Here is a 24,177-nt window from a genome sequence, read left to right as displayed (position 1 = left end):
ACAAGGCCAAAATTCTGAGAATCTAGGGGCCACTGATGTGAATCTCGTGAACTGAATGCTTGAAAACCTAGGTTTCTAATTTTTGAGGGCAGAAGATGGACATTCTACATCCAAAAGAGAGAGATTTACCTTTTTGTTCTATCTGGGCTCTAGATAGATTGGATAGGTCCAGCTCACATTGGTGATGGTGAATCTTCTTTAACTATTATATTGATTTATAGCTTAAATTCTTTCACAAACACAGATGCAAACAGAACTCCTGTTTTACCAGTTATCTGAGTAATTCTTAATCCAGTAAAGTTGACATACAAATTTAACTATAGAGATGGTAATTTTCTTAGCTCTACTCTTTAGGAAAGAGGCTATCACAAGTACTGAAATACTGATTATTTTCAGTTGAAAGTTCAAACAAGTGACAGCAAGCATAAAGAAAAGAAGTCAGAGGAAAATATGAAGCAAGCTGAACTCTCACTGTTCCATAGAGTCAAATATTTTCATAGTAGATGTATCAACACATCAGGAAGCATTACCGTAGACTTCTGCAACAGTCTCTCTGAGAAGTACATAGAAAAAACAAGCAAATAAAAACCCCCAAACCATTCTGATTATCCATGTCTTTGTATGGATGTTGGGAGAGCTAATGTGTCTCCCTGCCTCCCTGATTTGTCTTGTTTCCCACTGATTAAATCTGCCACTGCAAGGACTGACCCCCAGGAAGCTACCTTACTTCAGAGGTGTCCAATTCAGTAGCTGCTTAAGATGCCAAATCTCACTCACATTGTTGGGTGGCATTTCATATAACTGTGCAAGTGGCGGTAGGGCCAGAATCTTCAGATAAGAATGTACTGATCTGCCTAGTTTCACAGTGATTACAAAAGGTTATGCTCAGCACTCTGCATGCCTTTGATTTGTGGCCTTAGAGACAGAATGGGCAGGTTCAAAATGAATGTAAAGGTACAGGTAGATACAAATATAAGACCCATGATGATCCTTTGATTTGAGGTATGAGCTCAACTCATTTGAGAAACAACATACAATTTTGATATAAGTGATGTAGAATAAGAAAATAATTGTAGGTGAGACAGCACAGCTATGCATTGCAAACAGCAAGTAAGACAAAGATTGATCATTGTGCTCTTCATCTTCTAAATAAATCTCAATGAACAAACCTGAATTAATCAGTATCACAGATCATAAGCACTATCTTCATTATTCTATAAATAATCTTCTTTGTTAAATATGAAGTTTATTGGGATATAATTGGCAGGTAATTAACTGCACATATTTAAGGTATAGAATTTGGTAAGTTTTCAAATACTTATGCATATGTAAATATATCAACATAACATAATATGCCCATTATATTAGTTTCCAAGGGTTTCTGTAATAAAGTACTACAAAGGTATCCTACAACACAAATTTATTGTCCAACAGTTCTGCAGGCTAGAAGTCCAAATTAGGTGTCAGCAATGTTGATGTCTTCTTAGGGTTCTGAGGGTGATTCTGTTCCATGCCTCTGGTGAGGGGCTGCAAACTTGGCATTCCATGGCTTGTAGATGTATTATTCCAATAGCTAATTCCATCTTCACTTGGCATTTTCCTTGCATCTCTATGTCTTCACGTGGCAGTAATCTTGGATAGGGCTCATACTAATGACCTGATCTTAACTTGATGAAGTTTACAAAGACCCTATTTCCTTTGCATGTTACCTCCCATTCTCCCAAATGTCCTCAGGCTTTTCCTTTGTTCAGAAGATCCCATCATGAGGTAACTAATATTTGTTTTCTTTAATTATAGTTCATGTTTTCTAGAATTTTATAAAAATGGAAACAAATAACCTATACAGTCATCCCTTATACCTAGTGGATTGATCCAATAATCTTCCACCTCCACCTCCCATAGACACCTAACCTTGTGAATGTTCATGCCCCTTACATAAAATGACCTAGTATTTGTGTAAATAATCAACACACATCCTCTTTCATACTTTAAATCATCTCTACTTATACTAATACCTAACAATGTAAATGTTATATAAAAAGACTATGTATGGTACAGACACTACATTTTTTAGTGGTACTGGGGATCAATTCAAGGTCTGGGACATGCTAAGCATATCTCTTACCACTAAGCTATATCTTCAACCTTCTCCAAATATTTTCAGTCCAAGATTGATTGAATCCACAGATGTGGAAGAGATGCTGTGTGACAACTGTACTTTTTGTGTGTGTGTGGAAAGGTCTAGCTTCCTTAGTATGATTATTTATGAGATTTATTCCAGTTGCATAAATTCACTTTTTATTGCTGAAAAGTATTATAGTTCATAGAATTCAGGTTTCTAGTTTGGAGTTATTTCAAATAATACTACCATGGATAATACAGTTCAAGACTTTACACTGGTATAAACATATTTTATTTTTTAACATCTACAAATGGAATGGCTAGGTTACATGGTAGTCAGCTGCTTAAATTTTAAGAAATAGCTATGTGGTTTTCCAACAGTAGTTCTATCATTTCTGCATTCTTACCTACAGTATATTCAAGTTCCAGTTTCTTCATATGCTGGCCAACACCTGGAATACTCAATATTCCTCACTTTAGGCTTCCTAACAGGGCATAACACAGTATCTTGTGGTTTGCATTTTCCTAACCACCAAAAATGCTGAATACCTTTCATGGCTTGCAATACTGACTTAGTAGTTTCAGTAGTTTTTTTTTTAAAGATTCCATTAGATTTTCTACATAGGCAATTACTAAATTCAGTTCCTTGCCAATCTAGGTGCTTTTTTTTCTGTCTTATTACATTGGTTATAAAACCTATGTTTCTCACACAATAAATATCATCTTTATCCTAGCATTAATCTATTATCCCTATTTTGTCTTTTTTTTCTTTTTCTTTTTGGTATCGGGAATTGAACGCTCAACCTTGCACTTGCCAGGCAGGCACTTAGGCCACTGACCTAAATCCCCAGCCCTTATTATCCCTATTTTGTAGATAAGGAAGCTGAGGTTCAAAGTGAGTGATCCAATGATTCTTGCAAAGTCTTACAGTTCAGAAATAGTGGTCTCAATCACAATTTTCAGGGCGCAAGCTTTCCTTTCAATATATATTTTCCTACTTCTTTTAAGTTCTAGAATTTTCTGGAGTCTAGTTTCCAGTAGGCGCTTCACGAATAAATGCAGTGAACGCTTTATGCTCAAGACATTATATTTAATTGCACCACCGTTCTAATACACATTAGAACCTCCTCCCCTTAGAAGAGGCATTTCCAGATCTGGTTTCAGGCTTGCACTAACAATAGCCAAAAATAATCACTCATGTACTCTTTTGCACGGATGTCTCGCTCTCCCCTTAGGTACAATTTCATTTTTTGAACATACTGGTCCTTGGATACCATACCACAGATTCCAGGACGGGGGTGAGAGCCAGCCTTCCTCCGCCCTTAGGACTCCAGGCGGGAAACTTGAAGCTACGACCATGGGGGCTATGGAAGTCCTCAAAGACCCTTAGCGTCTTCCACCCCATCTCAGTTCGCCCGCCCCTACCTCGGGGTTTGATGGAAAACGCTGCGTCCTCTTATCGCCACCTAAGAGCGACCCCTTCACTGTTGAACCAAAATGCGGAAGCTCACCTGTCAGAGACCAGAGCGGAAGCAAAGCGTCGCGTACGCGCTGACGTCACGCCGACGCCAGGCGCGCTGGCCCCGCCCAAAGCACGGCCGGGCTGGTTTCCGGGCGCGAGCGGTTGCTTGGGTACGGTGCCCTACGGTGCGCTCTCTTCTGGTTGTTGGTCCGCCGCGATGCCTCACTTGGAGAGTTTGGTGCTCTGTCGCGAGGCCCAAGTGTCCACCTTGCAGTCCCTGTTTGGAGAGGTATTGTGGCCAGACTCGTTTCCCTGCGACCTGTTCCCCGGAGGGCGGGCGACGCGGACCGACGTTTGCATTGGGTTGGAATGGGGTGGCGGTTGTAGGTCTGCCCCACACTCACCCACACCTCTTCGTTAGTCCTTTTCAAAGCCGACTGCACAGCAAGGGTAGAGGGTGTTGACCAATATGTGCTCCCAGAATAACTCCCAGAAGTCGCTAGTTTCCTTACCCCAACTGAACAGGGTTGTATATAACAGGTGGGTTTGCAGAGTATCATTCAAGAGTAAGTTCACGCGTTTCAGTGAGGTAGTTGGTGGGAATCAAGCACAGAATCGTTTGTGCGTCAGGCTTAAAAATCCAGCAGCTTTCCCGGAATTGCAAAAGCTTTAAGCTCCCTCCTGCCCTTGACTAATAGTTTTAAGGAGGCCTTTGGAGAGAGATTTATCTTCTCTGGATGGACTCACCTAGGGAGTCCTTGCCCTAGGCGTGAAGTAGCATTGGACGATTCACAACTTATTCTGTTTATTATTTCTGATGTGTCTTTTACTTCATACGCATCACTTTAATCAGACTTAGAAATTTAAAAAAAAACTAAGCTAAAACGTTATGTTTATGTACTTACCATCCACAATAAATGTAATCGTGTACTAATAAACTAATCATCTTTTGGTTTGCTTTTTCTGTGTGCTTTCATCCAGCTAAAAATGCTAGCTGTCAGTCTTGAAGTGGCCTGTGAAGTATTAGGAGAAAAGCTCTACCCTCCATCTAAAGGGACACAGTAGTTAAGAGATCACCAATTGCATTCTCAGCCAGTTGTTTAATTATAATGTTTTAAATTACGGTTATCTGTATTAGTATTGAAATATTTTCTTGGTTATTTTCAATGGATTCCTTTCCTGGAACTGAGAAATCCAAATCACTCGAAGTGGCAAGTGGTCGTCCTGAGAGAAAAATTTGGCAAATAGGAATGAGTAGTGTTGACTAAATAGTGGTTCATAATAAAGATTTAGGTCTTTGCTTTTACTGCGTATGGTGTTTAACAAAACTGAAAGCACTTCAAGGTGCCATGCATGTGGAAAAGCCAAAAAACGAATGGCAAAAAGCTACAAAAAACATTTTTGTCTCTATAAAAAAGTCGTTTTTTTTTTTCAAGAATTATTTACTGAACATCTTTTTTATCAGGCAGTGTATCCTGGCTTTTTACGGTTTTCATGGAGTGAAATAAGAGTGCAGAGAGAGGGGGCTGGGGATTTAGCTTAAGGGCTTCGCGAACGCGAAATCCTGAGTTCAATCCCCAGTACCAAAAAAAAAAAAAAAAAAAAAAAAAAAAAAAAAAAAGCTGCAGAGAGTTTATTATAATTCTAGAAAAAATTTTATAAGTTGGGGTATTAGGCACCAAATAATGGATATAGACAAGTCTAACACAATTCCAAAACTGATAAATTTGTTGAAGCTTGGAAAAACATGGGTTATGAATTTTCATTAAAGATGAAGTGTAATTTTTTTTTTTTTTTTTTTTTTTTTTGCCATACTGGGGATCGAATTCATGACCTCGTGCTTGCCAGGCAGGCACTTATGCCATTGAGCTAAATCCCCAGCCCTGAAGTGTAATATTTGGATAGCCAAAATACTCAGCAATAAACAGTACATTTAGTACTTGAAAAAATTTGAGACAGTTAATATATAAGATTGTTACATAAGATCTTAAGAACCCATGTGTTAAAATACTGAGTTAGTAAATTTTGTCTTTTTTAACAGCTGAGTTGTTTTTGCTATATCATATGCCAATTGGAAGTTTTTTCCTGTATAAACACGAGTTCCTAATTTGTTTTCTAAAAAGAAGTATTTAACTTAGAGACTAGAATGTAATAAATGTCTGCAACTACTATTGCTATGGTACATAATGGTCAGAAATTCAGCTTTCTTGTAGAAGTTGCATTATTGAATTTTCTTGTAATTATTTTAAAATATCTGTCTCCCCACTTTGTGCTCTTCGGTGCATTATGGCTCTGTCTTTGATAAGACTCTTGTAGTGTCTGTATAATGAATGAAACGTATGGTATTGACTAGGCCAATAGAGCACCCTTTGAAAATTTTTGCTTTTCTCTAGGCCGATAATTTAAAGTACTGCAGAAGCATTTTGTGAATGTGTATTTTTATTTACTTTTTGCAGTGCTGGAAATCAAACCCCGGTCCTCAGGAATGCTTGGCAAGTGCTCTACCACTGAGCTACAGCCACTATTTCCAATATGTTATCTTTAAAATACATGCTATGTAAAATATATTGATGTCTGCTTTGATGAAATGTACACATTTGTGCCAAGGTCAATGAGTATGCATAATTTAAAAGTATAAGTTTTCCTAAGAATGAAGAAGTTAGAAGACTCCTGAAATGTCTTTTAAACTTGTGACCATATATGCTTAGTTTAAAACATTAAAATGAAATAAAAGTACTAAGACAAAAAAGGAATGTAGATAAAATTATCCTTGTAAACTCCCTTAAGTTTAGAAAATTGAGAATGCAAGATTTTGTATATGCAAGCCAATAGAATAATAAAAGAGTAATTATATAGCATATCTTATTATAATGCTCTATATGGCACATGATTCTACTTTTATTGTTTTATAGGAGGATTTTGTAACAGATAGTGCTTAGAATTGAATTTAAGTAACTTTAAAATGTGATTATGAGTCCGCTGTATATTTATTGCTGCATAGTTTTGAATTGAATATTTTACTGAGCCACATAAGACTTTATCACAAGTTGGTAAGTGTGCATTTTTTGTTTGTGGAGATTAATATTTGCCTTTCTCCCCTAGAGACATCATTACAGCTTTCCATCCATTTTCATTTACGGACATACTGCTAGTGGAAAGACCTATGTAACACAAACATTGTTGAGAACTTTAGAGGTAAGAACAAACCTAAAGTCAAGATCAAATTAAGTACTATTTACTCAGAGACTCCGAGAAATGGAAGGCATCTGTGCGATTATTTATCATAATTTACCTTTGTCTGAGTGAATATCTTCTATGTAAAATATTTCTGACCAAATTTTGTTTGAATACTTTCAATGAGTATCAACTTCAAAAGCCATTAAAAGTTATCAAATAACTTGAACCTTGCTTGACATTAGAAAATTACATTTTAATTTGAGCCAAATTTTCTTTTCCCTTTCATTGGTTGGTAGTATTTTGTGAAAAACACATATAATAATATATTCTATTAAAAATATGAAATTTGATTTCTTTTTCTTTATAATCTTTTTTGTTTTCTATGTATAGTATTGATACTGTAAATTCTGTTTTCACACATACAAAACTGAACGTATCACCTTTACTTGCAGTTCTTTATGTTAACTACCTCTCAGTAATCTCGTGGATTGTGCAGTTGTGCAGTTATCTTTTCTTCCTCATCATCCAGTGCAGCAAACCAATAAGCGCATTCCATTGATTATACATCCCAGAGTCATCTGGAGTCATAACTTCATCTGTCTTTAATCATAGTTGTTGCTCCTATTTCTGTTTCATTTTCTAGTGTTTCTACCAAGTATTCCAGTATCCTAATTATAATCCACTCTTTTCCCTAAAATGAGCCCTTACAAATCCTACAATATTGAGGACAATGTGAAGTAATTTGATTAACATATAAGATCTGTGTCTAGCTGACCTCACTTTATTTTTTATAATATAATGGTTAGGAGTTTTAAGTACAGCTTTGTCTGCTTTCATATTCTAAATCAGGGGTGGACGTTAAGTGTTTAAATGGTCATGTTTGTATGCCACAGCCACTGTATATGAAGAAACAGGTAGTCACAAGCTGTGGTTTGCTAATCCCAGTCCTACTCTAGTCCTAAGGATCCATTTTTAGGGTGGCAGACTGAGGTGTTTACTAGTCCTGTTGTCTGAAACCTTGACGCAGGCTGCTCCCCTTTCTTGAAATGACTTGTTGCATGTTCTTCCTTTACTACACTGTTGCTTGACAAATGCTTATTTCACCAAATTCTTCTGCATATAAACTGCGTAGTGTTTCCTGACTTTCTAAGTTACACGTCTTCCTAGGTTATGTGTCTTCGATTGTTTCTATGGTATTATTCAGCTGTAGTTTTGTGTTGTTTCACTGGCTTTTGGCTTGACTTCATTAAGATCATCTCCATCACCAAGCACAATGCTTAGTACATTTCAACTTGTTTATTTCAGCCTTTGAGATTCCAAGATCAAAGATATCTGGGCTCCATACCCAACTTCAAAATCTTAAGTGCTAGGTTCTGGCCCAAACATTTGCATTTGAGAACTGTGTACTAAGTGTCCAAAAAATACATGTCGGATAAAGTCAGGAAAATCCACAAGGAAGTTTCATGTCTAAAGGCTTTATTTCAGTTATAACACTTTATAGTTTTTGCCGCTCCCTAATCTGTGTAATATATGATGATTATCATTGCTTCTCGTGCAGGTACAAAATACGTGCTTAGACTATGCTATTAGTAAAGATCACAGTATCACAGATGCAGTAAGCAAGATACATACTTATAACACACCCTGTGGACCGTTTTGTACAAAAGGGAATTGGGGGTATAAGGGGTTAGCAAATATTGATGAAACTGCCCCAGTATGATGTAGTCTTTCACAGAGCTACTTGGAAAGTAAAGTTTCTTTATTGAATGATGAAATTTAGAGACTGCCACTAAAAATTATTGAAGGTTTCATTAATTGTGCCAAATCCCATATGTTATCTTCCTCTGAATGATTGTTGTTGCTTTTGTGATTTCATTTTAAGAGCAGACTGCATTTGTTTTGTTTCCTTAATACTTGCAAAACTGCCTCACATTGGTTTTTTTAAATGCAGAGCTAATTCTTACAGTTCTTATGGGAGTATCATTATGGTTTCTGATTCTTAAGTTTTTTTTTAACCCGGTTTATTCATCATGAGAGATGTTATTTTAGAAGTATAAATAGGAAATTCCTACCAAGAATTTTAACTTTTAAATATACCTGTGTTTCTGTATTACAATTTTTTTTTTTTTTTTTTTTTTTTGGTACTGGGGATGGAATTTGCAGCCTTGTGCTTGCTAGGTAGGTACTTACGCCACTGAGCTAAATCTTCAGCTATATTACATTTTTTTAGATAAAAATAGAAATTTGCGTTTAATTCCTATAGGAAAAAATAATTCTAGCAAGTTTAATGAAGGGACTGTTTTTATAAAAGTTGAAGAAGCTTCAAGGGATCAAGACTCAAGATGGGACAGTGACACCTCAGGGCTTTACTATCCCATACCTGGAAGGACCTTAAACAGGAAAAGGGGCTGCCCAGCTGGAGCTGTGGCTATGATGCAAGAATACTATAGCCACTGCGTCCTGGGCCACTGGGAGGAGAGGGGAGGTGAAAGGAACACTCGGCTTCTCTCTCACCCACTGCCTGCCAGTGTCCTGCTGTTGCTTCCCAGTAGCTTTTGCAGCTCAGCCAAAAAAGAGAGTTTGGGTGATGCAGGCTGTAGTGCTTCAGTTCCTGGGGCAGAGGACAGACTGAAGAATGGTGGGGTTTACACTGTCCAGCAGAACACTTACTCTGTGTGTGTGTGTGTGTGTGTGTGTGTGTATGTGTGTGTGTGTGTGTGCTTTGTATTTATACTTTCTTGTTTTTTTGTTTTCAGCTGCCACATGTCTTTGTGAATTGTGTTGAATGCTTTACTCTAAGGCTGCTTTTGGAAAAAATTTTGAACAAGTTGAGTCGTCTTAGTTCTTCAGAGGAGGAATGCTCTACTAAAATAACTTGTGAAACATTTAATGACTTTGTTCGCTTCTTTAAACAAATAACCAAAGCTGAAAATCTCAAGAATCAGACTGTATATATTGTAAGTACTATAATTTGATTATATCATTTGAACTGTGTATTAGATCAACTCCCACATAATATTTGTCGTCACATTTTGTGCAGTGCTCTGTACAAAAATACGTTAGAGCTATTCCTTATCTAAAGAGAGCTTCGATAGAAGAGTTACAGCATACTTAGGAGTGACAACATGCAGAATGTGATAAGTGGTAGCCATGAGGTGCAAAGTACTGACTTAGGTACCTCTATTACAGCTTCATGAGATGATAGATAGCATTTGAAATGGCCCTGAAAGAAATGCGTGAATTGAAGAGAAATTTCAGATGTAGGAAGTGATGTGACCAAAGGCATGCAGATGAGAGTGGAGTCCAGAGAATGCCAGATAGTTTCAGTAGATTTTAAATTATAAAGGGAGAAAATAAAGATCTGAAAGGTAGACTGGAGCGAGGTCATAGAGGGTCTTGAAAACTGTAGCAAAATAGTTTGTTTCATTTCCTAGGCAGTAGACAGAGGTAGTGAAGATTTTAGAGCCACCATTGTGACATAAGAAGATAACTGCGGAGGCAGGGGGTGAAGGACGTGGTGACCAGAAGAATGGTTTTGAGGCTATTCTATTGATATGAGAAGATATTTGGTACTGTATTAGAGGCGAGGCAGAAGCAGCAAAAAGAAATAGAGACAGCAAAGGTCAGATTTGTCCCTTGTGTACGGGATGGGCTTATACAAAGAAGTGAGCTGTTTGATTTTATGTGGGCTAAATTTGAGCTGTAATTGTTAAATCAATGTGAAAATTACTAGCACACAATTGAAAATATGTATGATAGTGCCTCCAGTGTATGAAGGATACATTCTAAGACCCCATCCGATGATTGAAACCGTGACTAGTGCCAAAATAGACAATTTCCTGTGTAGACATACCTAGGATAAAGTTCCATTTATACACGAGTCACAATAGGAGATTAAAATAATTAATGGATTAACTATTCTGTAGTTAAAGCTATGTGAATGTGATGTCTCTGTCTCAGAATATCCTAGTATACTCTTATCTTTTCACTTAGAAGCTTCTCTTTGCCTTATCTAAATTGCCAGCATCACTACTGCTATACTTTTGAATGATAGTTAAGTGAAACAAAAGATACTAGAACATTTGATACCATGACAGTGGATCTATATTAAGTGACAAGCAGGTGGATAGTGTATACAGTGTGGATCCACTAGGCAAGGGGATGATGTTTGTCCCTGGTAGGACAGAGCAGGATGGTGACAGATTTCATCACACTACTTCAAATGGTGTGTGGTTGAGAATTCATGAGTCACTTATTTCTGGAATTGTTCTGTTTAATAATTTTGGACTGTGGTTGAGTATAAGTAACCGAAACCATGGAAAGCAAGCCTCCAGATAGATGGGGCTACTATGATGCGTTTTACATTAATCTTTCTTAATACTTTTAACATTTTTTAAAAAATGGTACCAGGAATCAAATTTATAACCTTGGGCTTGCCAGGCAAGCTCTGTGCCACTGAGCTATATCCCTGACCCACTTTAACCTTTTTAAGGGAAATGATCTTAGTCTTTCACAGGAGGAAAGTTCTATGAAATAAGTTTAAAATGTATAAAGAGAAATGATTATTACAGGAATTAAATTTTATTGTAATGCCTTATCTTAACAGTTAAGTTACAGATTGAGTAAAGAAATCAAACCCTATGTAGTCTCACATCTACTAAAATGTATAAAGCAGCCAGTAACTTGTGAAACATTTAATGACTTTGCTTCTTTAAATAAGTAACCAAAGCTGAAAATCTCAAGAATCAGAATGTACAAATTGTGAGTAGTATAATTTGATTATATCATTTGCATTATGGTACCCTATAATATTATAAAGAAATATATATTTGGTATCTACTCTTTCCCTAACCCTAACCCTAAGCTCCTAAAAGACTTGACGTTTCCTAAGTGATGTATCTTTTTTAAACTGGTGAGTTGACTGGTAGATAAGGACCTGTGGATAGCTTCAAGATTAGAGCTGATTGCTAGGATAGCTAACATGTTATTAGAAGTTTGAAACTTTCAGCCCCACAGCCTGGTCCGTGGGGAGTGGGGAGGGGCTGGAGGTTAACTTGCCACCAAAGCCCAGTGGTTTAGTCTAATACCTGTGTAACAGCCTCAACAGGAATCCCAAAGGGCAGGGTTCAGAAAGCTTTCGGGTTGCCTAATACTCTGGGAGGAACTGGGAGGTTGGTGCACTCAGAGAGGGAGAGATGGGAGGTCCACACTTCCCCCTCACACCTGGTGCTGTGCATCTCTTCCATTTGAGTTTCCCAAAATTACAACTTTTCTACTAAACAGGTAAATATAAGTATTTTTTTCCAAAATTTTGTTCTAACAAATTACCAAAGGCGGGTGTCCTGGGAACACTTGAGTTATAGCCAGTTGGTCAGATGTCAGAAGGGAAACCTGGATTTGTGTTTGGGATCCAGTGTGAGGACAGGCTATGGGATGGAGCCTTTAGCTTGTTAATCTGCCTCTTAACTCCTAGGTACTGTCAGAATACAACTCCTACTAGATATTGTCAGAATTTAATTGACTTGTCAGATAGCCATTTGAGAACTGGAAAATTGTTTGAAATGAGAAAAACCCATATATTTGTGAGGTTATAGTTTGTTTTGTTTATCCCCTTGACAAACCATATGGAATTAATATAATTAGTTCTGAGTTTCTTATCGTACTCTAAGCAAAGTATTCTGTTGGCTTGGACCAGGGTAGTAGCAGTGGTAGATAATGGTCTGGATTCATTTTGAAAGTCTAGTTGATAGATTCTATGTGGAGGAATTTAAAAACAAAGTCAAGGCTTTCTGGAAAATGAGCACCTACAGTGAGGAAGTTGTCTTATCTGATAAGGAAGTGACAGCAGGCGGGTGTTGCTGGGGAGGGAGGCGAGATCAGCAGTTGGGATGGGGCACGCCAAATCCAAGTGGAAGAACGGAGTTTGCCACTGCTCGCAAGTCTGGGGTTCAGAAGAGGTCCAATGTGGAGGTGATACTTTGGTGTGCTGACCGTATATGCTTAGTTCTTGAGACTGGATTAGGTCACAGAGCCAGTTAGAAAAGAGACGAGACCCATGACTGCAACCACTGCGTTCCAGTGTTCAGAGGATGAGGAGCTGAGGAGGACCCACAAGGAGACAGTTGGTGCTGTACCAAGAAACCTCCTGGAGAGCGGTGTCGTGAAGGTCTTGTTAGGCCGCCTCTTTCTTGGTCCTTGACTGGAAGGAGCTTTTTGGGGGGAAGTGGAGGCAGGCTTTTGGGGTTTTCTGGCTTCTTCTCCTCCATGCCCCAAACATGAAAGGCAAAAAGACCATAGGTACACTCCGAGGTGAGCTGCCGGTCCTCGGATCCTGAGGTTCCCGTCGTCTGTGTGCTTTTCACTTTTCAAAGCTTTGCTTGTTTTGTGTGTGATTTTCAGGGTTCTTCCATCTGCTCTGAAGTGCAATCTGCAAATATCAACACAGTGAGAAAAGCAAACATTTTGGTATTATGAAAATAGTTTCATAATGTGAGAAAGTAAGAGATCAGCATATCCACAGAGGCTTTGTTTTTAAATTTGAAATATTTAAGACCTATAGAAGTTGTTTTAGAGAGCTGGTAATCAAAAACAAATTGTTCATAAATGAGAAAGAATGCTTCCACAATAGGTGGCTATCCAGAATGGGTGGCTCCCTCCTTAGGAAGGAGGGAGAATCAGTCTTCTAGAAACTTTTATGAGGAGTAAGTAGGGCCCTATTCATTTTTCAGGCGCAAAACAATCAGTTATTTGTTACTTGGTGAAACATTTGAGGTAGAAAAGTATTTGGAGGTTTGCTATAGTAATTTTTTAAAGTAAACTGTTTAACTGTTTAATACATAAATTGGTAAGCTTCATTACTAAGGTAAGTGGCTAAGATTTTTTTTCATTTAGTAATGCACCTTCAAATAATGTGTGAGAATGCCTTAGAGCACATTATTAAGACAAAGTATTTAGATCTGAGAATTTGTACTTTTCTGCATGTCAGTTATTTGATAATAGGTTTTAAAGAAGGATCATTAATTAAAATATGATAAAATCATTTAATTACAGTAGTTATCACATCAAAGGAATGAACTATTTACTATTTTAGCTTTATGATTTTTCTTAAAATGGGCATGAAAAATAGACCAATTTATTTGCATCCATATTCTGGATTAGAGAGTTATCTGAAACTTGATGGGAAAAGTTCATAATGAGAATGCATAATGGAGAAATTAATTTGTATCTGCAATAATAAATTTTAGCTTTTTGGTCTAATTAAGAGTAAAGTATTTTAAATATGAGTGTCATCATATGTTGTTTCAAATTACTAATAGAATAGATACAAACCACTTAAGTTATTTGGAGAAAGTAATATATTTCCTGAATTTTAATTTTAATCTTAGTTGATTGTAATCTATATTAATATTAATTAGTAAAGTATAAATGTTTAAGAAATAAAAAGGGCTTTTGTGAGAAAGCATAAGTTTAGTACTGGGCAGAAAACATACAAAATAGACTTAGAACATTTTGCCACACTAGAAAGCTAGGGAACTATCAACTACTACTATTGATTTTTTTTAAAAAGACACAGAAACCATTTTGAAGGGAATCCAGCTGGTCAAAGACAAAACAACTTGAGCATTAAAAAAAGAATTGATTAATTATATAGAAACATTAAATATCTTAAAATCCATAAACTGATGGCGCCAAACAAATGCATAAAAACACAGAACCACAACTCACTGGTTATGTTGTGCATGTCGCGTACTAAGACATTGCCGTGCACTGAGTAATGGCCTCCTGCAGTACCAGCTGGACTCTGCAAATGTTACCTTATGTGTAAAAGCATCTTCGCAAAACGAGGTAGATGAAGGATCTTGCGGCGGGAAGATCTGCCTGGGTTATTCGGGTGGCCTGGGAAAACCATCACAGTGTCAGTGTGGGAGGGATGCCAAGGGAGACTTAACTCTACCACTCAAATTCAGGAGAAAGCCAGGGAACAGAAGCATCGGGAAGCAGTCAGTGCGGAAGTTGAAAAAGTTGGCCTTGATGCTTGGAAAGAAAAGGCAGAAGCCAAGGACACTACTATAGCTTTCAGAAGCTGGAAGTGGCAGGAGTAGGTTCTCCACTGGAGCCGTTATAGGGAACATAGCTCTGCCGACACCTTAGGTTTGGCAGACTTTGGTTTCCAGAACTGTGAGAAAATAAATGTTCTTTGTAAGCCACCAAGTTTGTGCTAATGGCATGACAACCACAGGAAACTTACAAGGTACAAACTGGTTATTTTTAAAATAGGTAAATTAGAGGAAAGAAGCAAACGTTTATCTTTCCTGACTTCGTGAAGTCAGGCAAATCATGGACAAGGGAATGTTCTTTGTAGAAGATTGTTTCCCACTAACTGCAGAAGCAGGGACAGAAGTTGACACTTTTTCACTCCCGGATGAAATAGAGGCTATAAACAGTGATCTTGAATTAGCAGAAGTCATTAGGTAAAAGGCTGCTGGGGAACTTTCTAATGGATGATTCAGTTTTCACCTCAGCAAAAAAGGAGAAACTGCCAGATATTTTATGCCAGCCGACAGAAAGTAACAAATGTATGCAGTTGCCCGTGAAACGTTCTTGCTCAAAACTTGAACCTGAGTCTGATCACGTGTCAAGATCTGGTGACCACTGTACAGGAAATGTGGGAGGTATAGAAATGTGTTAAATGCCATTACAGAGACGCAAATCAGCTTATGCAGAATATGAAAAATTCCTGATTATCTGGTTTCTTAAGTAACTAACAAGAAAATAAGGATGGAAAAAACTGTTGTAATTAAAAAAAAAACAACACCTTGGGAGACAGATAATCCAGATGTAACAAAATGTAATTATGGACCTTTTTGAATCTTGAGTCAAATAGGCCAATAGTAAGGGACAAGTGATGAGATGTAAGTAATGGCTATTAGATGCTCTCAAAGCATATTGTTGATTTATTTTTTATGGATGATGACCTCATGGTTAAAGAAGGACCCCTTATTTCTTAAAGCTGCATACTGACTTTTGTGAATGAAATGGTGTATTACCTGGGGTTTGTTTCAGTAACCCAACAAGGAGTTAGAGGGGAAGATGGGGGTGGTATGTAGCACAGTGGTGGCGAACCTATGGCACATGTGCTACAGCGGGCTGTTTGTTATCACTGAAAGCTCCAAAAGGTTGCCATCATAGTATAGCAGAAACAGTTGGCCTTACATTGACGTCAAGAGAATATGTCATGTACCTCATGAGGTCATTACCAAGTTTCAGTATTTCCCACATAGCGAAACTTGTATCATCTGTATCTAGTCTGCTGTTGCCTGCATCACATCATGTCATCCTTAACTGCCTCACTGCGTAGCTCTAAGACACAAGGACCTTACTGAGCATCATCATTATCCCAGTACCATTATCAACACTGAACAAAAATGTAATCTTCCTGAATACAGTCAATCACCCAATGAGTTAAACAAGGGGTATCATGCAGTGACAAAGCTCAAGCAAAAAAAGCTTTATGTGATAATTATATATTTTTGTCTAGAAGACCTGTAATTTTTGGAACGTGGTAGACCACATGATTATTGTTTTTATATCCCTAAGGAAATGCCCTCATAGCACCTTATTTAACATCATGTTTTTTAGCAGTAGCTGTATTGTAAACCTTTTTAGTGTAGTGATGGCTAATTTTCTAATTAGACATTTGGATTATTGTGTGCTTTTTTTTTAACTTATTTATTCGCAGTGTTCTACAAATATAAGTAGCATTTAAAGTTAATTTATAAGTTTCAGTTTTTCTTTGTAATGTGTAAAGATCAAGTTTTGAATGATGTAAATGTTCAGATTTTCTCTTTATTATAAAGGTTCTAGATAAAGCAGATTGTCTACGAGATATGGAAGCAAATCTTTTACCTGGGTTTCTTAGGTTGCAAGAATTGGTAAGTAATACACACGAATGGTTTTCCCTCATACTAGATCAGTAGACCTTCCCAGTCAGTAAATTGTGTTGTCACATTTGTTCATTTTGCCATCTGATGGGTGAGAATTGATGTCTTACTATAAATTTAATTTGCATTTCATTTCTCTATTCTAGGGTAAATGTCTTAGAGCTAAGGTTCAGTCTATACCAGTTTATTTTGTTCACTATGTAGTTCAGGCTGGGTTTGAAATCACTGTGTAGCCCAGTCTTGCAGTGATCCTCCTGCTTCAGCGTCTCAACTGCTGGGATCACAGGCATGTACCACTATGCCTGGATATACAAGGAGTTTTATATTTTCATTACAATAATCTAAAAGAATAGTGTGGTTATTCTAGAGCATCTCAATTTCTATCGTATGGCCACTTAGTGTCAGAATTTAGCTTTATGTTTCAGTCACTGTTGTGTTGACCTTCTAAATACTATAAATGCTATTGTTATTGTCATAGTCCAGAGGAAGAACAGAGATGAATTTCATATGCGTATGTGTCAGGTAAAAGATAATAAGATGGAAAAAACAGGATTTGGAGTACTTTGAATAAAGGAAATTGGTGAGCAAATTCAGTCTTTATCAATGTTCATATAGCAATGCTTAATTGTTTCTGATTAAGACCGTATTCAAATGAGAAGCCAAAAGCTAGTTAAAGGGGAAAAAAAGGTACCATTCATCATTTTCAGTTACATTAATTTAAATTTTGTTGATTTTGCAGTTCATATGTATATGTTTATTTTGATTTTTCAGTGCTTTGAACATAGTTTTATCTATAAGCATGGTATCTAGTTTTCTGTCTGTATGTATGACGGTAGTAACGTAACAGAAGTTGAATACTTAGAAATATTAGACCATTTCTCCCTTTTCGCAGTTAAATGCATATATTAATCATATGTGAGAAATTGTTAGAAGTTTAGATAGACTTCAGGTGCTGCTGTATCTCTCCAGAGTTCATATGTAAGAATCAGGAGGGGAGAGGTGTAGATAGAAAGAGAGTGAGTGTAACTGGTAGATGGCTCACATCTGGCCTTTCTGTTTCCTTGACTCCTGGCATTTCATTCCAGAGACCAGAGACACGTCTGCTCTGGGTAGAGGTTGCCTCCCCCTTTCTTTTATTTGGTCTGCTCATGTTTGTGGGTTTTTCTGTGTATCTGCGCCCACTATTTCCCAGTGCTTTCCTGCGGGACTCCCACCTGGTACTGAACCCTTTCTTGTCCTCTTGGGCTTTCACTGTCGGACCTCATCCGCTCTTCCACACGCACAGGAACGGTGGTCACGCTTGCCTTCATAGTAGTTAGGCCTTCCCTTCCACTGTGTTTTAGTTTTGCTTATAGAAACTGATAAAAAATGGAAAGATTTACAATGATCATTACTCTACCAGGAAAGAGAATTATTATTTTGACATTTCTAAAAATACGTTTGATTTTTAGAAATGTATTTCTTTGGAGAAAAATCTGATGGTGTTTCCTATTTTTATATTATTTATCTGAGTAAGATAAAATAAATTATCAGCTGGTTTTATAAAATGCTTTTACATGTGATTTGTATTGTTACAGTGTATTTTAGCCTTTAGAAATTCAGAGAGTCTTAAAAATTGATGTGTTTATAAGACAAGGCATTTGAAAATTCTTCTCTTTCATAAAGATGCTAGATTTTCTGTGGAATTATTTATTTATTGAACGTAGCTGTTTCCAAAATCTTTCTAAATCATGAAAATTGGCATATAAAAGTGTCTAAGGGCCATGGATTTAGCTCAGCAGCATAAGCACCTGTCTGACAAACACAAGGCTGTGAGTTTGATCCCTAGTACCAAAAAAACAAGCATATAGCTTTGGGATCAACCAATAGTAAGTCACCATAAAAGTATAGTGCAATTTACGTATAATAGTGGGCCCTACAAACACTTGTAGGAAAAAAAACTAGCTTATCTGCTTTGTCACCCTAGGAGATATCAAAATGAATAAGAGAAATATTAAAATTCATGTGGAGAATCTACAGTTGTACGCGGATAAATTCTAGCTAGCCTGCAAGAAGGCAGGCATTTGTGGTCACCCCTTGGGGGCGTTACAGACATGCCGGACTTGTTCTTTCTATATCCTTTTCTGTATTCTAATTGTAATTTCTAAATATTCCTCAAAAGGATAACTTGCTATTTCTTTAGATACTAATACTCAAAGTTAATTGTTATTTTTTAATACATATTCAACATCAGTTTTATTCAATCGTAAAATATCCCATAAAAAAACCTTAAATTGTCTTAGTAATACGTTATATAGCATGATTTTTCTGCTTTATATGCAGCTCCACATTTCTTTTTTTTTCTTAGTTGCTATAGCTATTTTAATGATGAGAAATAATAGACTTTTGCCACTTTTTGTTATTGATTGAAAGCTTATGTGTTTTTTTAAATCACATAAAAAGATTTTGTCATAATTTTTAAAGCGAATGTGTTTATTTCTGTAAAATCAGTTCTTGTGTGACTGTCCTAGCATTCATGGGTAACTGAAATGTTGATTAAGCTACAAATTTTATGGAAATTCTAAGTAGTTATGTATGAAAATTTGCAAATGTTTGAGTTCCTTGATTAGATTTTTCTAAATATGGCATATCAATATGCAAATAACTTGTTACATGTTAGAGCTTTGCAAATTTATTTGAAGAAAAATCCAAATGGAGTTACTATTATGATTAAGTTTTGAAATGCAAATTTCCTTTTATTTCCTTTTCTTTTACAGACTGACAGAAACGTGACTGTTCTCTTTCTCAGTGAAATTATTTGGGAAAAGTTTCGTCCAAGTACTGGATGTTTTGAGCCATTTGTCTTATATTTCCCTGATTATAGCATAGGTAAATTTTAAAATATTGCTTGTCTGTTCATTAAAATAGTTTTTGTTGTTTGAAAGATAAACCTAAATTTGTTCCAATTGGAATCTACTGATACATTAAGATGTTAGGGTTTGTTGATGATCTCAAATGTTGTTTATATATCATCACTTACAGAAGTTTTAGTTTGAAGTTTTAGTTTGATACCGTCATATAATTACCAAATGTATGAACACTTTCATGTATTTGTGCTAATAGTCTATTTTTGTCATTTTTTTATCAGTACATTAAGATATCTGTGTCTTTGGATTCTGAAATCTTATTTTTCATTTTTTCCTTGGTGTAAATCTTGTACCAACTGCTGGTCTTTGTACTTTTTTTTGTTTGTTTGGAGATTAATCACATATTTTGTAGGTTAAGGTGATTTTTGATTTTTGGAAAAACACAGTGGCTTCTTGTGTTGGGTACCTTTGCAAATTAATATTGGGCTATCACTGTACACGGTGATACTTTGGATGCAAAGATTCTAACTGGGAACCAACAGGCCTTCTAGGTGTGGCCTTGTTAACACTCAGTCCTCTAATGGGATAAACCTTCATCCTTAAGATCAGCACATTTGTGCCTGTTTTCACAAGAATGCAGCCAGATAGCACCTACTGCTTTAGCTAGCTTTTTTTTTTTTTTAAGAAACACAAAATAGATGGAAGGATTCCTTAATTTTAATAGCTTCTCACCTGTGAAAGTCACAAAATAAAATAATAGGAAAAACAGAGGATAAGACAAAGGATTTCATTGCAAAAATTCCTTTAGATCTGTGTCATCATTGTTATTAAATTTTTTCTTCCTTTTTAAACAATGAAAAAATATTAGGAGTTTAAAACATTTTTTAAAATGTTGGCTGTCTACATCATAGTAAAGTTAAAATATCATGTAATTGTATGCTTTGTTTAAAAAATTTTAAAGGCACAAAGCAGCATGGATGGAGAATGAGGACATGAGTATAGTGATTAATTTTACAGTGTAGGCTAATGGGTTTTTGAAAAATATATAATAATAAAGCCAGGTTAAATCTGATGATCAAATTTTGTGTGTCAAACTTTTTGAAAGGCATAACCACTATGAGATAAAAGCCTTTTCAGAAGGAAACATGAACTGATAAACCAAACTATGGTTAGAGTAATCAAGCATGAAATCGGGATAAAGAGATGACCTTGGTGGTTAATTTCGTCCAGTTGTGGTAAACTTAATGCACATGGTACATTTTGGGATATGGGTCTGATACCTAGGATGCCTCTCTCCAGCAGTTTTGGCAAAATACCCAATGTAGAACTCTTGTTTTTTGGTCTTTATTACATGCAGACTACTTGTCTTTGGGTTATGTGTTTGTTTTTTCCATAAAGGTTGATTATAGAGCACTTAAGTTTTTAACATGTCAGTCAGGCTAGATTGAGACAGAAAGTTCAGTGGTTCATAATTCCCCAGTCTTTGTGCTACTGCATTCCTACATTTTCTACCGTTATTATAAACGTCATAATACAGTATTAATTTGACTTTCATGACATAAAAAGGCAAGAAAGAATCTTTCATTGTTAATTCTGCTTTGGATTTTTTAAAAGCCTCTTCACATTATTTATCAACATTTTGTTGCTCGCCCCTGTTTCACCTCCTGCAGCCTTTCTTTTTTTTCTAGGATTGCATTATTTGTGTAAATCGTGGCTTTTCTTTGACTGTGCTTTGAAAGTGAAATTTTAAGATCCCAGGACATTAATTAAAAAGTTTTTCTTCCACTTCATTTACTACACGTTTTTGGTTAGAAATTGGATTTTTTTTCCCTGTGATTGAATGGTCCTAGATTATCAGATCTAGCATAACTTAGCTAATGTAGACTTGTACTCTGAAATACTGTCTGTAGTCCATACCAGAGTGTCTGGGCTACTCTTACCAAAATGAAGAAGAGTTCTGATTCTTACACGTGCTTATCAGGGCTAAAATGGCTGAGTGGAAATAGCTAGCCTGCGTTCTTTGGGATGTTAGGGTTACCTGAATGACTTATCTAGACAGAGATGCTCACAGAATGCACATCTAAGCTGGGGTGCCCAGCAGTTGATCTGAGCTGGAGGTGCATAGTTCCCAGGTTTCTTACCCATGCATTTTAGACCCTCTGTGGTACCTTTGTGTAATCATCTGTCTGCTCACCCATTTCCTGTTTTCTCTATTTTCCTCCCATTTATCCAGTGATTTAGTATATTTTATCTTTTATATGCATCTTTCTCTGTTTTAAGGTGCCTTTTAGAAAATTTCAGTGTATCCAATATTTTCCTATGTATAGTTTAAGAAAACTTAGTGATATAGTATTTAAAGTTTGCTGTCAGCAGCAAAAGTGCATGTACTTTTCATGTAGAAATGCAGTTTCCTTTGGAAGATGTGATTCAGTGATAGAGTGCTTGCCTAGGACTCATGAGGCCCTGGGTTCAATCCCCAGCACTATAAAACATAAATTTAATAATAATAATCATGGGCTTCTATCTTCCACTTAGTATCCCTTCAAGGTAATATTCTAAGCATAAACTAGGCCTTGAAATAGTTTTTTGGGTTTTTTTGTCAGCTGTGTTTAAAATAGCGTCTATAAGAATTTCTCAGCTCTGCTTATAGATTTCCTTTGGTAGTCAATATGTATAATTTTATTTTCTAATTAAAGTATATCCAAATGGTTGTCAGGAATGAGACATTAAAATCAAGAGCTGAGCATGGTTACAATGCTTACTTAATGGGAAAGTTCAATAAAAGGAAATGGACAGAATCAAACATCCTAGAAGAGTTTTTATTTGAAATTACTGCAAAAGAACTTACCACCTAGAACTAGTTTTAAAGTATTAGTGGTATTCAAAGAGTTCTTAACTAAGAAGACCAAGGAAACCCTAGCACCAGAAATGCAGAGGTTACTGCCATAGGAGCAAGTGACAGTTGATGCATGTACTGTGCCTGGGAGATTAGGAGTCATAGAGGCCGATTCTCTTTCATTGTAACTGTACTTCTACAACATGTTTTCAGCAAGATAAAGTACAGTGTTAGGATTCTATGCATGTAATATTACCTAAAGAGCTTGAGATAGAAAAGAAATAAAGACACCAAAGTTGTAGATAAAAGACGTTATTTTATAAAAGGACTGAGAAAGTGAACACTGGCATCAGGGGTGGTTACTAAAAAGATTTCAACAATTATTTTTTACTTTATGAACAGTGAAGGTCATTAGAATTTTTAGTTTGTTGATAGTTTTTGTACTATCCCCTTTTTTCTAGTTGATTTAACAGGAAAAACAAGAATATATTATTTTTACCCTTGGTAACTGATTTTGCCAGTAAGAAGATTCTTGAAATTTTGCTTAGAAATACTATTTTATAATGTGCCTTAAGCAACATTTAGTAGTTCTTCTTAGAACATCAGTGCATATTGTCCAATGTCTGTTTCAGGTTTTGTATTATGTTTTCTGAATTATTTCCACTGAAAACTGTTGCCAAATATATTGGCTTTTCCCTCCACTGAAATAAACAGTTCCCTAATTATCCAGGCATTAAGCAAACAATTCATGCATTTCTGAAACTAACTGTAAGGAATTATTGCAGGCTCTACAGGTCAGTTTCCCACGATTGTCCCCACTTTAGATGCCAGTTACAAGTCCCAGATTTCCACTTTTACTTCTGAAAACTGGCTGTAAATTAATGGTTCCTCTGACCCCCTGCTTCAGTAACTCACCAGAATGGCTCAACCCAACATTTCATGTACCATTACCATTTGCTTCTAAATCTGTTGTTAAGGACACATCTGATCAGCCAGATGGAGGGTCCCAGGCTTGGAAACCTCTGTCTTAGTGGAGTGGGAGCGTGCTGCTCCTCCTAGCATGTGGATGCATTCCCAGTCTAGAAGCTGTCCCATCATTCAGGCCTTCGATGGAGGCCTGAGGGCTCCATCTTTGCCTTTGGAGAGGAACTGGGTCTTTGGCACCTTTCTCCTTCCTGGATGTCAAGGGGTAGAGCCACAGTTCTCATCCTTAAGCTGTTTTAGGGGCCCACTGAGGATCCCTTCATTGTTACAAAGGCAGGTGCATTTGAAAGAGACTGCAAATTATAAAAGATTCTCCTCTCACTTGCTCACATGAGATTTCAGGTTATGCCAGGAACTGGGGACAAAGACAAATGTATTTATTTCTATGTCACAAAGCACACTTTTCTAATCTTACAATGGTTCTATTATGCTTTATTGCTGGGCCTGAGTATTTGTATTTTAATCCTTCTTTGGAAAATTCCCAAAGATAAGGTTAGGGAGCTGAGTTAATCATAAACTAATTGGTGTTCTGTGTACAGGAAACCTTCAGAAGATCCTGTGCCATGATCATCCTCCAGAGTATTCAGCTGATTTCTATGCCGCCTACATTAATATTCTTCTTGGAGTTTTCTACACTGTTTGTCGGGATTTGAAAGAGCTCAGACATCTGGTGAGTAAGCATTTTGCACTAATAGGTCCACACATGTATATATGCTTTAATAGTATTCCATATAGAAATCGTGGAGCTAGGCTGGAAGGCGAAACTATGTTTTAGTAATTTGGGTACGGCCTTTTAAAGGTAGAATACCA

General features: G+C 36.6%; 1 protein-coding gene across 2 annotated transcripts in view; it reads left to right on the top strand.

The window, feature by feature from the left end:
- The first annotated feature begins 3,673 nt into the window (after positions 1-3,673).
- Positions 3,674-24,177, top strand: part of Orc5 (origin recognition complex subunit 5) — a 59,254-nt gene continuing 38,750 nt past the window's right edge. Inside the window, exons 1-6 of one of the 2 annotated variants that reach the window (XR_010043713.1) lie at positions 3,674-3,872; positions 6,686-6,778; positions 9,517-9,717; positions 16,618-16,692; positions 19,458-19,569; positions 23,907-24,037. Coding sequence is in view for 1 of the 2 variants with exons in the window: in XM_003469804.5 (XP_003469852.3) it covers positions 3,801-3,872; positions 6,686-6,778; positions 9,517-9,717; positions 16,618-16,692; positions 19,458-19,569; positions 23,907-24,037 (684 nt within the window). In the remaining variant the exon portion in view is untranslated. The remainder of the gene's footprint in view (positions 3,873-6,685; positions 6,779-9,516; positions 9,718-16,617; positions 16,693-19,457; positions 19,570-23,906; positions 24,038-24,177) is intronic. The other variant, XM_003469804.5, reaches the window with a different exon arrangement.

Source organism: Cavia porcellus, unplaced genomic scaffold, assembly GCF_034190915.1.
Source record: "Cavia porcellus strain 051 isolate PalLab524CR breed Dunkin Hartley unplaced genomic scaffold, mCavPor4.1 scaffold_2, whole genome shotgun sequence".
Classification (NCBI taxonomy): Eukaryota; Metazoa; Chordata; class Mammalia; order Rodentia; family Caviidae; genus Cavia; species Cavia porcellus.
This window is presented reverse-complemented; position numbering and strand designations above follow the sequence as displayed.